We start from the raw sequence: 13,334 nt of genomic DNA, 5'->3' as shown, positions 1-13,334 counted from the left end.
GTGAAAATGAGTGAACTGTATTAAATATTTTTGGTAAAATATTAGCAGATTTTACAGATTCCTAATAATGAAGCAGGCCAAAAATTAGTATAAGAGGTTATCAAGGGTCATGACAAGAATCTGACATTGGTTCAAGAAGAGACAATAAGAATCCAAATCAGTTGTTTCTAGAAAAACTTCTGTAAATGTTAAAGTTTTTAAAGTTAAAAAAAAAAATACTGCTATCCTTCAAGGTGATTTCGATACCATGAAGACTAAAGTGCCATCCTAAATGTATTCATTTAACAAATACTTGCATAGTACTTCGTGTCAAGGGCTCTTTCAAATCCCTTGCAAATATTTACTAGTTTAAATTTTATAATAATCTTGTGAAGTAGGTTCCATTATTATCATCACTGTCTAACAGATGGGAAAACTCAGAACATAATAACTTACCCAAAATCACAGAATTGTAAGTGACAGAGCAACGATTCAAATCAAGGCAACCGTCTCCACACTACCTTCCTAACCACTAGGCTACGCTGCCTCGATTTTCTTTTTTTAATTACGCAATAAATCTTGTACTTACAGTTAAACTTATTTATTTTATTTTTTTTAACGTTTTATTTATTTTTGAGACAGGGAGAGACAGAGCATGAACAGGAGAGGGTCAGAGAGAGGGAGACACAGAATCTGAAACAGGCTCCAGGCGCTGAGCTATCAGCACAGAGCCTGACGTGGGGCTCGAACTCACGGACGGCGAGATCGTGACCTGAGCCGAAATCGGCCGCTCAACTGACTGAGCCACCCAGGCGCCCCAAACTTATTTTTAACAATTGGGAAACTTTAAAGTCTCCCATTACTTACAAATTTTTTATTTGACATAATTTCAGACTCCAATAAAAGTTGCAAGAGTAGCAGGAAGAATTCAACCAAATTTTCCAAATGGTAATATCTTACTACACTGACTTTATCCTGTTCTCTTTCTTTCTCTCGATATTTTTTTCCCTCATCTGTTTACGAGTAAATTGCGGACATGATAACCCCTCAATACTTCAGGGTGTTTCCTAAAATTAAGGAATTTTATTAAATGACCACAGTGCAATTTTCAAAGTTAGCATTTTCACATTGATAACAGCATTGTTACAGTTAGGCCATAATATATAGACCTTATTCGGCATTCACCAATTGTTCCAATAAGGTCCTTTATTGCAAAAGAAAATTCAAGATCATGATTTGCATTCAATCGTCATGTCTTTAGTCTTTTTAACTCTGTAACCATTCTTGAGTCCGTCCCTCTTTCTCTCTCCTGCACATGATGGTGTTGACATTTCTAAAGAATACTGGCCAGTTATTTTGTAAAATGTCTCTAAATGTCAGCTTGTCTGGTGTTTCCTCATGACTAGATTCAAGTTAGGTACTTTTGCTCCCTCTGACACATTTAGTAAACTGGCCATTGTAACACCAATCTGAAACACTGGTAAAGTAAAATAAAATAAAATAAAATGGGCTAGAATAAGCACAAAGATGGGTGGTGTTATCATGAGTTTAGAATAGAACTTTTCTATTCTATTTCTATTCTATTCTATTCTATTCTATTCTATTCTATTCTATTCTATTCTATTCAGCAGAAATAGAACTTTAAGTTTCTCTACATCATACCATATGAATGGTCTCAACCACTTAAACAGGAATATTCTTGAAATAATAATTTAAGTTTTTACGTAGGAGTCCCTGAACCACATCTTGTTTGTTTGTTTCTTTCAGTTACATATTCACCAAAGAATTCTGATCCGACACTACGTCTCTTGAGAAACACCCACCGGAAAGGGGAGTAACCATTGCATGGAATTGGTTCTGATTCTTTGGTAAGATGCAACCCTTGATGAATGGTCATTGAGTGTTGCAGAGTTTAAAAACCAAATCCTTCTTATACTTGCTTATGAAGAATCGAGTCTTCCGCACCTGTTAGCCCCTTGGTGGACAGATCAACTTGAATTTCTAAGACTGCAATTCTAAGATTCACATAGACCTGCTGGGATATGTCAAGGTGTAATCAAGGGCACCTCCTCTAGTCCTGGGTTGCCTCCCACAGTTTGTATTAGGATTCTCCAGAGAAGAAGAACTAAAAAGGATATACACAGATATACAGAAAAAGATTTGTTTTGAAGGATTGGCTCTCAGGGTTATGGAGGCTGAGAAGTCTCACAAGCTGCTGTCTGCGAGCTGGAGACCCAGAAGGCTGGTGATTCCAGTCCAAACGCAAAGGCTCTAACAACCAGGGCTGCCAAAGCCTGGGGCAGAGATGGCTGTCCCAGCTTAAGGAGAAAGCAAATTTGCCCTTCCTCTGCCATTTTGTTCCAGTCAGGCCCCCCAGCCATCCATCCTCAGATGGATGATGCCAGCCCACATTGGTGAGGGGGATTTTCTTTACTCAGTCTACTAATTCAAATGCTAATCTCCTCTGGAAACAACTTCACAGACACACCCAGAAATAATGTTTTAATAGCTTATCTGGGCATCCTTTAGCCCAGTCAAATTGACACATAAAATTAACTATCACACAGTTCTTAAGCATGACCAATAAAACACAGGGAGCAGAGATTTTGCCAAAGATTTAGCACTGTCTAAATAATCACAGAGATTAAAAAAAAAAAAAAATCCTCTCAGCGATAACAGGAGATCCATGCACAATTCAACCAGTAATCTCAACAGAAACATTGTGCCAAGTGCTCCCCTTTGTGAAAACAAAAAAGAACTTGTGATCTCTTTACTTAGGGGAAAAAAGCCTTTTCTTATTAAGAAAAAAGATCTTCCCTTAACTCCTTTAAAAGTTGTTCTTAAAGAATCCAATACACCTGTCTATGACAGTCCGAGAGAATTATTTTTTCTCCTTCATGTCAGACTCTCCTTGCTATCATATCTCCTCTACCTAGGGAATACTGTTTATACTTTTTCTTTTTTCTGTGAAATGTATCAATGACAGAAATACAGAGACTACAATTGAATCAGCACATTCTATTATGCTAGAGTTGAGATTTTGGGGTTCTGAGAATTCTTGCATTTAGAGGAAAGGCATTTTGAATTCCTAATGTAAATCCATAGGATAAACAAAGTATTTTTTTCTAAAATTAATCATTTGAAGGGTTTTGTGTGAAGTGAAACCCCAGCATCGAAGTTAGATTAACATTAAGTATCCTAACAATATGAATTTGAATACCTCAATTCAAAATTGACTTTTTTTTTTTTTTTTAAGAAGGCTCCACACCCAACGTGGGGCTTGAACTTGCACTTTGAATAGAGAGTCATATGCTCTACCCACTGAGCCAGCCAGGCCTCCCTATAATTGCCTTTTTAACTGCTTCACAGAATACACAGAGAAAGAGATTGCCAAAGCCCACATCATCAACATAAGTAGAATTATATAAAAGTTCCCTGCCAGTGAGCATTTAAATTTAGATTTGTGCATACAATTTAGTTATTTTAAATGGGAGATTTGACATGGAGAATTCTTTTTAAAAAGTTATGAAAGAAAATCCAGACTCACAATCCCTTGAATTACCAAGGAGGTTGAGAATGAGAATTTCTTCAATGCAATTCACTTTACTGTTTTGGAACTGTAGTTATGCTACTGGCATGAGCATAGACATAAAGATCAATGAAATAGAATTGAGAACCCAGAAGTTCTCAAATGCCGTGGCCAAATGCTTTCCAACAAGAGTGCAAACATAATTCAATAGGGACAATACAGCCTTTTCAAGAAAGGGGACAAGTACATATCCACATAAAGAAGAATGAAGTTGGATCCCTAACTCACACCGTATATAAAAATTAACTCAAAATGGATTAAAGACATTAATGTGGGGCCCCTGTTTGGTTCAGGTGGTAGAGCATGTGACTCTGAATCCCAAGGTCATGAATTCAAATCCCACATTGGGTGTGAAGCCTACTCAAAAAAATAAAATTAAAAAAAGCACATCAATGTAAGAGCTAAAACTGGTAGAAAAAAATTGGCCGTAGTTTCTTAAAACTGTGGATTAGGCAATAATTTCTTTTTTAAAAATGGCACAAGCAATGAGAGAAAAAGTAGATAAGTTGAATGTCATCAAAATTTAAAAAATTTGGTGCCTCAAAGGACTCTATCAAGAAAGTGGAGGGGCACCTGGGGAGCTCAGTCAGTTAAGTGTCCAACTCTTGACTTTGGCTCAGGTCATGATCACACAATTCATGGGTTTGAGCCCCACATCAGTCTCTCTGTGTTCAGAACCTGGAGCCTCTTTCCAATTCTGTGTCTCCCTCTCTCTCTGCCCCTCCCTGGCTCACTCTCTCTCTCTCTCTCTCTCTCTCTCTGTCTCTCTCTCTCTCTCTCTCTCTCAAAAATAAATAAACATTAAAAAAAATTTTTTTAAAGAAAGCAGAAAATAAAACCCACAGAATAGGAGAAAATATTTGCAAATCACATATCGGAGAAGGGTTTAACATCTGGATATATAAAGAACGCTTACAATGCATTCATGAAAAGAAAAATAACCCAATTTAAAAATGGGAAAGCATTTGTAGACATTCCTCCAAAGAAGATATACAACTGGCCAACAGACACGTGAAAAAATTGCTCAATATCATTAGTCATCAGCAAAATGCAAATCAAACCACAGTGAGCTATTACTTCATATCTACGAACATGGCAATGATAAAAGAGATGAACAAGTGTAGATGAGGATGTGGAGACACTGGAACCTTTAAACATTGCTGCTGGGAGCGCAGAGTGATGCAGGCACTTTGGAAAACAGTTCGGGAGTGCCTCAAAATGTTAAACACAGAGTCACCATCTGACACAGGAATTCCACCCCTAGACGATTGGAAACAGCCACACAAAAACTTGCACAATGTTTATAATAGCATTATTCATAATAGCTAAAAAGTGGAAACAACCTAGTCCATCAAGTGATGAACTAACTGATCAACAAAGTGTGGTGTGTCCAGTGGATGGAGTATGATTTAACCATAAAAAGGAATGAGGTACTGACACATGCTGTAGGATGAGTGAACCTTGAACACTTTATGCTAAGATTTGTTTGTTTGTTTGTTTGTTTGTTTGTTTGTTTCATGCTAAGGGAAAGAAGCCAGACACAGAAGACCACATAGGGTATGATTCCTTTTATCTGAAATGTCTAGAATAAGCAAAACTGTGGAGACAGAAAGGAGAAGGCAGAAAGTGGGGGAGGGAGGATTGGAAGGTGACTGAGAAGGGCTTGGGGTTTCTTCCGGAGGTGATGAAAATGATCTGGAATTAGATACTAGTGATGGCTACACAACTCTGTATATACACTGAATCGTACACTTTGAAAGCGGGAATTTTGTGGTAGGCGACCTACATCTCAGTAAAAATAAATAAAAACAGGACACAAAACTGTGCCTTCGAATTGTTTACTAGTTTGCAAATGAAGCACAGAGAATTAGCTATATTGCCCCAAATTAGCAACAGAACCTACATTCTGATTTGCAAATCTGCATCTTTTTACCTATTGATTCACTGCGACTCACTGGATCTAACCCAATTCCCAAGCTGAAACTGTCACGTAGCTTCCAGTTATTTACTGAAATTGTATGACAAATTTGGCAGGAAACACTTCTCCCCCTACTCACTATGTAAAATGCAGTGACTTGATATTTAAATTTCCTTCTGTGTCATCAATGTATTTAGGGTCAACTTTTAAATTAATTAGTATACATTGATTAAATACCTAGCATGTACCCAGTAGTGCACATGTAGAACTCAAGCTCAGAAAGTCAGGGAACTAGAAATATAAATTGAGAGAAGCACCTGGGTGGCTCAGTCAGTTAAGGGTCCAACTCTTGACTTTGGCTCAGGTTGTGATCTCACAGTTTATGAGTTTGAGCCCTGCATCGGGCTCTGCACTGACAGCGTGGAGCCTGCTTGGGATTCTCTCTCTTCCTCTCTCTCTGCCCCTCCCCTGCTTGCTCTCTGTCTCTCTCTCAAAATAAATAAAGATAGACTTAAAAAAAAAAAAAGAAATATAAATTGAGATATCGTGGGTCTGTGGGTGCTGGTTAAGGTCCTAAATTGGATGGAATTGCTTAGGAAATGCAAGCAGACAGAAGAAAGGAACTAGGACAGAACCCTGGGGACAGACTTTTCAGAGCGGTCAGAAATTATTCTACTAGTAACAGGCACTGATAAGAAGTGGTTAGTAAATACAGAAGTAGAAGAAGGTCACCCTGCCTGATATAAAACGTATCTTATTATATTACATTGTTATTATTTGTTTACATGTCTGCTATTCCCTGATCTCCTCCAGTTTCTGCCTTCCTCTACTGCAACAACGTGTTTAAATAAGTCACCACAACCCTCCAAATTGTCAGATTGCAGGGGCTTTCTCCAGTCCTTATTTTGTCACTGTCTTGCATTTGATTCTGCAAACAGACCATTGCTTTATTTTCTCTTAAAATGTCAGCATCAAAATGGTGCTTCCTTCCTGGGGATTCAGAAAAGGCAGCTCCTTGGACATGTGCCTGAGGTGCCCCTGCACAAAACCTTCCTTTCAGCGTGTGCGACTCACCTCCCCTTGCCCCTTGCCCGCCCACCCAACCCCCACTGCAGTCTCCACCGCAGAATGAAGCCCATGCATGGTTCTCTGTGATTCTGTCTCTATGAAGCTTTACTCGGCATTCCCGCTGCACCCCCCCAACACACACAGAAGAAAAGGAAGACTGTGATATCTAGTACAACAGAGCAATAGTAGGGAAGAGTCCGGGTTTCATTGGAACAGGATACCTTACACAAGCTTCAGTGACCCCTCTCCTGGTTCCAGCTCCTTTGCAGGACCCTCTTCCTCTGTTGAGTCTAAATATGGGCGTGCTTCTTCTAGTCTGGTCTACTCTCATCTACATCTATTCTAATCTCATTTGCTCTCATGTTGTCATCTCTCCATACTGATAGCTTATCGATTTCTATTTCTTTTCCAGATTCATTCCTGATGTGCAACACGATATAGCCGTCCTGTCCTTATAGACATCAAATTCAGTGACAACATGAAAACAGGAACTGTTCCTCCCAAGAACATGTTTTTCTTCCTATATCTCTACCCTCAGGTACATTTTAACCCAACCTTACAATCTAGGAATCACCCTGTCTCTTTCTTTCTCCCAAACCAATTGATAAGGCAAGCCTATCCATTCCACCACTGTAACATATCTGAGATTCAATGACATTCTCGTTCGTTCATCTCATTTTACATCCTGACCATTTCTTTCCTAAATGGTTACCATTAAGTCATGGTCCCCCTACCTCCCATCGTGACTTTACTCCAATTAACCCGGCAATACACTTGAGAGAGTGATCTTTCTAAAATACAAAAGCAAATATTTAATTCACCAAATGACAAAAAATTTGATTAGCTGTATCATGGTTCCCAAACTGCACATGAGTCACCCTAGAGTGCCACGGTGAACTCATGGAGTTACAGCAGGATATTTTTTGTTTGTGAGGCAAGTGCAACATGTATTAGACCCCAGACTATCACTATCATGCGTTTGAACATAACTACTCCATGAAGAGAACTGTTGGGTATTTCCTTTGGCCTAAGACATCATGAAAAAATCATGGAGACACTAAAGGTACAAGGAACTGAGAAAGTTGGGGAACCTATGACCTACCAAGTGTGTTCACGCCCCTCAGTACACCATGAACTGGCCCTTACCCACCTCTCCAGCCTCATTTCTCTCCTTGTCATGCCTTTCCTTCTCCCCCAATCCTACTCTACAACTCCACAGATAGGCTTACATCTCCTCAAATGTGTCCTTCCTGCCATCCCCAGTGATTAGGCTCTGACATTAAGAGAGTAGAGACATGGTCTATCCAGGGTCTAGGAATGAGAGCTGGTCCCTTCGATAGAACACAAAATGAAGTAAATAAATCAGGGATGTCGCTCCATAAACCCTATACTGGGTGGATTCTGTATGAGTTGCATTATTAGAAGTTAGAAAAGAAAAGAGAGGAGAGTAGGGAGGATGGGAGGGTACGGGAAAGGAGAGGAGGGAAGAGGAAGGAAGAGGAGGGAAGAGGAGGGAAGGGAAGGGGAGGGGAGGGGAGGGGAGGGGAGGGGAGGGGAGGGAAGGGAAGGGAAGGGAAGGGAAGGGAAGGGAAGGGAAGGGAAGGGAAGGGAAGGGAAGGGAAGGGAAGGGATAGAAACAATTGACTGGCTATTATCTGGAATTCTATTTGTATTTGTCAGGGCAACAGAAGAGGTAGCCCTCCCCTGGTTCCTATCCTGCTCCCCATTTTCTGTAGAGATCTGTATTTTCCTAGGGTGGGTAACAGGCAACAGTGAGATTGTCTTTGTTGATGGCTGTACTACCCCTTCCCTTCCCTGAAAAGAAGCATAGCGCCTGAGTGACATAAATGACTGCGCCTTTCTTTGTGCTCTATTTTCTTTCATTCGATCACAGAGATTCTTCTGCATTTATTTGTTCACCTGTCTCCTTCGCTAGACCACAAACTTGTGGAGGGCCAAGACTATGCATGATTCATTGCTATATTCTCTTCACCTAGCAGAGTGCCTGATACAGAGTAAGTGATGAGTGGATATTTGATGACAGGTGGGGATACTCACCACTATACTGAGGAGAAGAATGGATATGTGATGAATGAAGAAATTAGAGGGAGGGTGTGGTTGAGAACCACAAAAAGTGATAAATTAGAAAAATAAACATGGATGAAAAGGTCTAAAAGTCACTGATGATATTAATCAAAGATGTTTCAAGAGAGGGACCGGGAGAGGCTGGTTTACAGTTGTTGAGGAACAGACTGGAAAATGTGGCAGTGTTCACTGCCTCCAGTCATTCCCCCATTTATTCCTTGCTAACCAGAATTCCAGTTTTCTTTAGGCATGGAGAAGATTCCCGTTGGTGTAGAAAGGTGGGTCCAGACCCTAAACTAGGGATGATAATATGGTAAAGTGCTCACTAATGGTATGTAAGGGGAACTCCCTTAGTGGCTGCAATATTTTAGAAAACATTTTACCTCTTTGAGAAAAGCTCCTGAAGAATACACTTTCTGCTTGCCTTCCCGCCTTCGAACCCGGGGTGAAGATGTGATTCCTGGATTTGCAGCAGCCATTTTGTAACCATGAAGTGAAGGTCAAATGAATTGCAGAGCTCTGACATCACATCATCGAGAAAACACCAGCAACTCTTTACCTCTAGACTTCTTGTCATATGGAAATATAAATGTCTATTTTAGCTAGGTTTTCTGTTACACTCATTGATACAGAAAGAAAGAAAAGAGAGACCGTAAGTACCGATCACTCTAATGGACATGTTACAAACACTACGGTTTGTCTGCTACAGGACACAGAGATTGTTTGGGAGTATTTGGAAATGAGGCTGGAAATGCAAATGAAATGAGGCTACTGGGGCCTCTAATACCCAAAAAGAGACTCGGGCTGCAATTGTGTTGGCAATAGGGGGCCATAGAAGGTTTTTGAGTAGCTTTGGAACTTTCAGAAGATTACTTTGGCAAAATTAGCAGGATCCACCTGTGCCGAAGAGTGATGCTTCTTCTTTGTCTAACTTTCTGACCTTTATTGGGCGTGATTGTATTGGCGACGCCCGCTGTGTGACTCAGTGGGTGTGAAAACCGCCTCGGTTCACGCATGAGGAAGCCAAACAATAACCATCTTGCTTCATGTTGCTTGTCTTGACCTACTACAAACATAAGGTCTCAAAGCAAATGAATTGTTACATCATTTCAGCGCTGCCAAAATATGAATAGCCCCTGAGGAAGTTACAAGTAAACAAAACTTCTGTTCATGAAAAGTACCAATGGTAGAATTAAACATCCTATGAACTCCTGCCATATAAAATGAGAGAATGGGACCACACATATGCTTCCAAAAGACCAAATTCCTGATATGTGATCTGCACAAAAATACTAGACATGCCTAAATAATAAATTTTACATGCTAGGCCTGAAACTGTTAGATTTTTCTGGAGTATTTCAACAGCGGGATGCCTGGCTGACTCAGAGGAACATGCAACTCTTGATCTTGAGGTCATGGGATCGAGCCCCACATTGGGTTTGGAGATTACATAAATAAATGAAACTTTTTTTTAAAAGGGTTTTTCTATAATGGTATGGAGGGTTTTTAATTTGCTCACTTTTAAAAAACAGTTGAGTGATTTCATCACTTGAGAATAAATGCTTTTATGCTGAGTCATACTTTCAAACATGTTTCTCTCTTCCCACTAGATCTGCTCAGAAAACAAGCTTACAACAGAGAGACACCATATGAGGGGAAAATCTCGGCTGTGAACATCACATACCCTTTAAAGATTATTCAGGAAAACTACAGGGAAATGATGTCTACTTTGTTGCCATACATGTGAACACCAGCTCACAAGGATTATAATGGGCTGAGAAAAAGAAATGTGTCATTGGTTTGTCTTTTGGATTAGGAATTGCTGTTACAGAATTTTAAATGAACTATAGCAAGCTTATAAGAAAGTACAAAGAACACAAAGGGTTAACATCTTGCAACTGTTCCCTCCGACCCTTTTACAAAGAGACACCCCCTTTGGACTTCTTCTCCTCCTTCCTTCTTCCCTTTCTCCCTAAGAAGAAATCTTTTTTTTTTTTGAAGTCAGCATGTATCCTTCCTGTCAGTAGACTATACTCTCACTTACAGAATATGTAATTTAGGGGCGCCTGGGTGGCTCAGCTGGTTAAGCGGCCGACTTCGGCTCAGGTCATGATCTCACGGTCCGTGAGTTCGAGCCCCGCGTCGGGCTCTGTGCTGACAGCTCAGAGCCTGGAGCCTGTTTCGGATTCTGTGTCTCCCTCTCTCTCTGACCCTCCCCTACTCATGCTCTGTCTCTCTCTGTCTCAAAAATAAATAAACGTCAAAAAAAATTAAAAAAAAAAAAAAAGAATATGTAATTTATCATTTCATTTCTACATTGTGTATTGTAATCTTCCCTTACTCCAAGGTCATGAAGATATTCTCCTGTATTACATTCTAATATATTTTTTAATGTTTATTTTGAGAGAGAGAGAGAGAGAGAGCACTCACCAGCATGGAGAGACAGAGACAGAGGAGAGACAGAGACAGAGGAGACACAAGCTCCAAGGCTCCGAGTTGGTGACCCAGAGCCCAACGTGGGGCTTGATTTCACAAATGGTGAGATCATGACTCGAGTCAAAATCAAGAGTTGGATGCTTAACCAACTGAGCCACACAGGGGCCCCTCCAATATTTTTGAAGTTCTATTATTTTTTTAATTTAAGGTTTTCATCTGTCTGAAATTTAATTTGTGAGTGGGATAAGATCAAGATCGAATTTTAATTTGTGAGTGGGATAAGGTCAGGATTGGTTTTTCAATATGAATTTGTCTAATGAAAGAAAATAAAGAATTAATTACTCCTTTATAATCGGTCAACTCCTCGACAACATACTCCATGATTTACCTATATCCTCCTCAATATACTACCTCAGTGGACTCTGAACGTTACTGGTTCTCAAAATACATATATTTTTTTGGATAACTGATACTTTTTTCTAGCCCCCACTGCTTAGAGGATATACAAAGTGGTCCATGTAGATTAATCCAAGTTGTGCCTTAATTTATCCCCCACCTCACCCCCACCCCTGAACAGGAAATAACATCTTAATAGGATTAACATGGCCAAAGTATTGAATCATTCCAATTAAACTAAAGGGTACTAATAACTTCCTAACTTTGCCCATTTTAAGAAATCTTGTCTGGGGAAAAACCAAAATCTACCTACCTTCAAGTTAGACTCCTCTTGTTTATCTACCAGGAGAAAAACATTAACAAAGTAGGACCTGAATTTAAAACAAGTTTTAACCTATTTTTTTTAAGACTTGTAAGTCAACTATTTTAGTCGGAAGAGAACACACACCAAACTCAGTTTGATAAGCATATTGTGAGGGTACCAATTTACAGATTTAGGCTCTTAATAAGGCCTAGTTACACTGGTTTAGTTCCTGCCAAGACCTGCTTCCTTTCTCCTTTCTTTCACAGAGAAATAATCTGAAAGTAAGATACGTAACCTAACTTGAATCAAAAGCAATTCATGAAAAACCAAGGAAGTTAATTTTTAAAAAAGAAACATTCTAAGATTCCTTCAAAGAACACTTCCTTAATACATTTTTAAAAAAGCATCTCGTTATAAAAATTTGATCTTTTCAAATAATTCCAGGAACATTTAGAGTCACATAAGGGATGAATATTTGTATTATTACTTTTTTTTTTTTTTTTTTTTCTGGAGGATGAGGTTCTGACAGACCACAGTGAGGAGATCAAACTGGCCAGATGATGATAATGCACTAGCAACTATGAACAAAGTGAAATACAGTTGGTTAAAAAAGCGTACTGGGAGGCAAAATCATTTTGTTTTCAAATACTGTATGTGGATGGACCTTTTTTTACTAAGACTGGAAGAGGCACTCGGGTCAGAAAATGATGTCAGTGCTTCTCACGTTTGTGTTGACTGAATGAAGTCTCTCACTTGACGGAGCTTCTCCCAGTGGCTTCTTTCATGGAACCCAGGCAAACTGTTCCCATCCCAAACCAAAAAAAAAACAAAAACAAAAAAAACCCAAACCAAATCCAAGCGTCTCCACTACGAAGGCAGAAAACACCACCTTCTGCTTTACCTTTAATGTAGCAACATATTTCTCATTGTTTCACTGAACAGCGCTTAGAGACCTTGAACTTCAAAATCATAAGAGAAACTGTGCCAGAACCTCAATTTGGGGGCGTTAGGTATTCAAAAAGCATTAGTCTCCCGAAAGAGTTCATCCTTTTTTTTTTTTTTTAGGGGATCAAAGTCTGCTATGATTGTAAAAGAGAAAAGTTATTAAAAAAAAAAAAAGTTGATCCTTAGAAACATAACTATCTTAGTGCCTGGGGTTCCCTGTGTTCAAAACAAAACAAGAAAAATACGATTCACATTGCTGTCTCCTTTGCATGCTCCTCTTACAATGGTCCTTGGGAGTCACCCCCGGGGAAAATGAGATTCAGATTCCACATCTACGCAAACCGTGCCGTGCCCTCGAACGCTGCAAAAGCGAGATTCGAGAGTCCAAGCCTTCCCACCCCCCGCCCCCTCTCTCTTTTAAAGGTATTCACTTAGGCGCCCACCCTGAGCCTCCTCCTGGGCGGGTGGCCCTCGGCTGGTGAGACGGTGTCTGTCGCGCGAGTCCGGGGGCAGCGCCGTGGGCGACGGAAGGAGGCGAAGGTCCCCGCCGCTGCCAGGCAAGGCGCGAGTCTCTCCAGGAGATTCTGGGGTCCTAGGAGAAGACCTTTCTTTGC

General features: G+C 40.0%; 1 protein-coding gene across 1 annotated transcript in view; it reads right to left on the bottom strand.

Annotated features, from left to right (window-relative positions):
• The window catches only part of LOC131483916 (uncharacterized), a 103,336-nt gene extending 94,218 nt beyond the window's left edge, over positions 1–9,118 (bottom strand). The window contains exon 1 of the mRNA XM_058682269.1: positions 9,023–9,118. Coding sequence (XP_058538252.1) covers positions 9,023–9,118 — 96 coding nt within the window. The remainder of the gene's footprint in view (positions 1–9,022) is intronic.
• Positions 9,119–13,334: the final 4,216 nt, after the last annotated feature.

Source organism: Neofelis nebulosa, chromosome 8, assembly GCF_028018385.1.
Source record: "Neofelis nebulosa isolate mNeoNeb1 chromosome 8, mNeoNeb1.pri, whole genome shotgun sequence".
In the NCBI taxonomy this organism is placed as follows: domain Eukaryota; kingdom Metazoa; phylum Chordata; class Mammalia; order Carnivora; family Felidae; genus Neofelis; species Neofelis nebulosa.
Note: the sequence above shows the minus strand (reverse complement) of the source record. Positions and strands in the feature narration are given on the sequence as shown.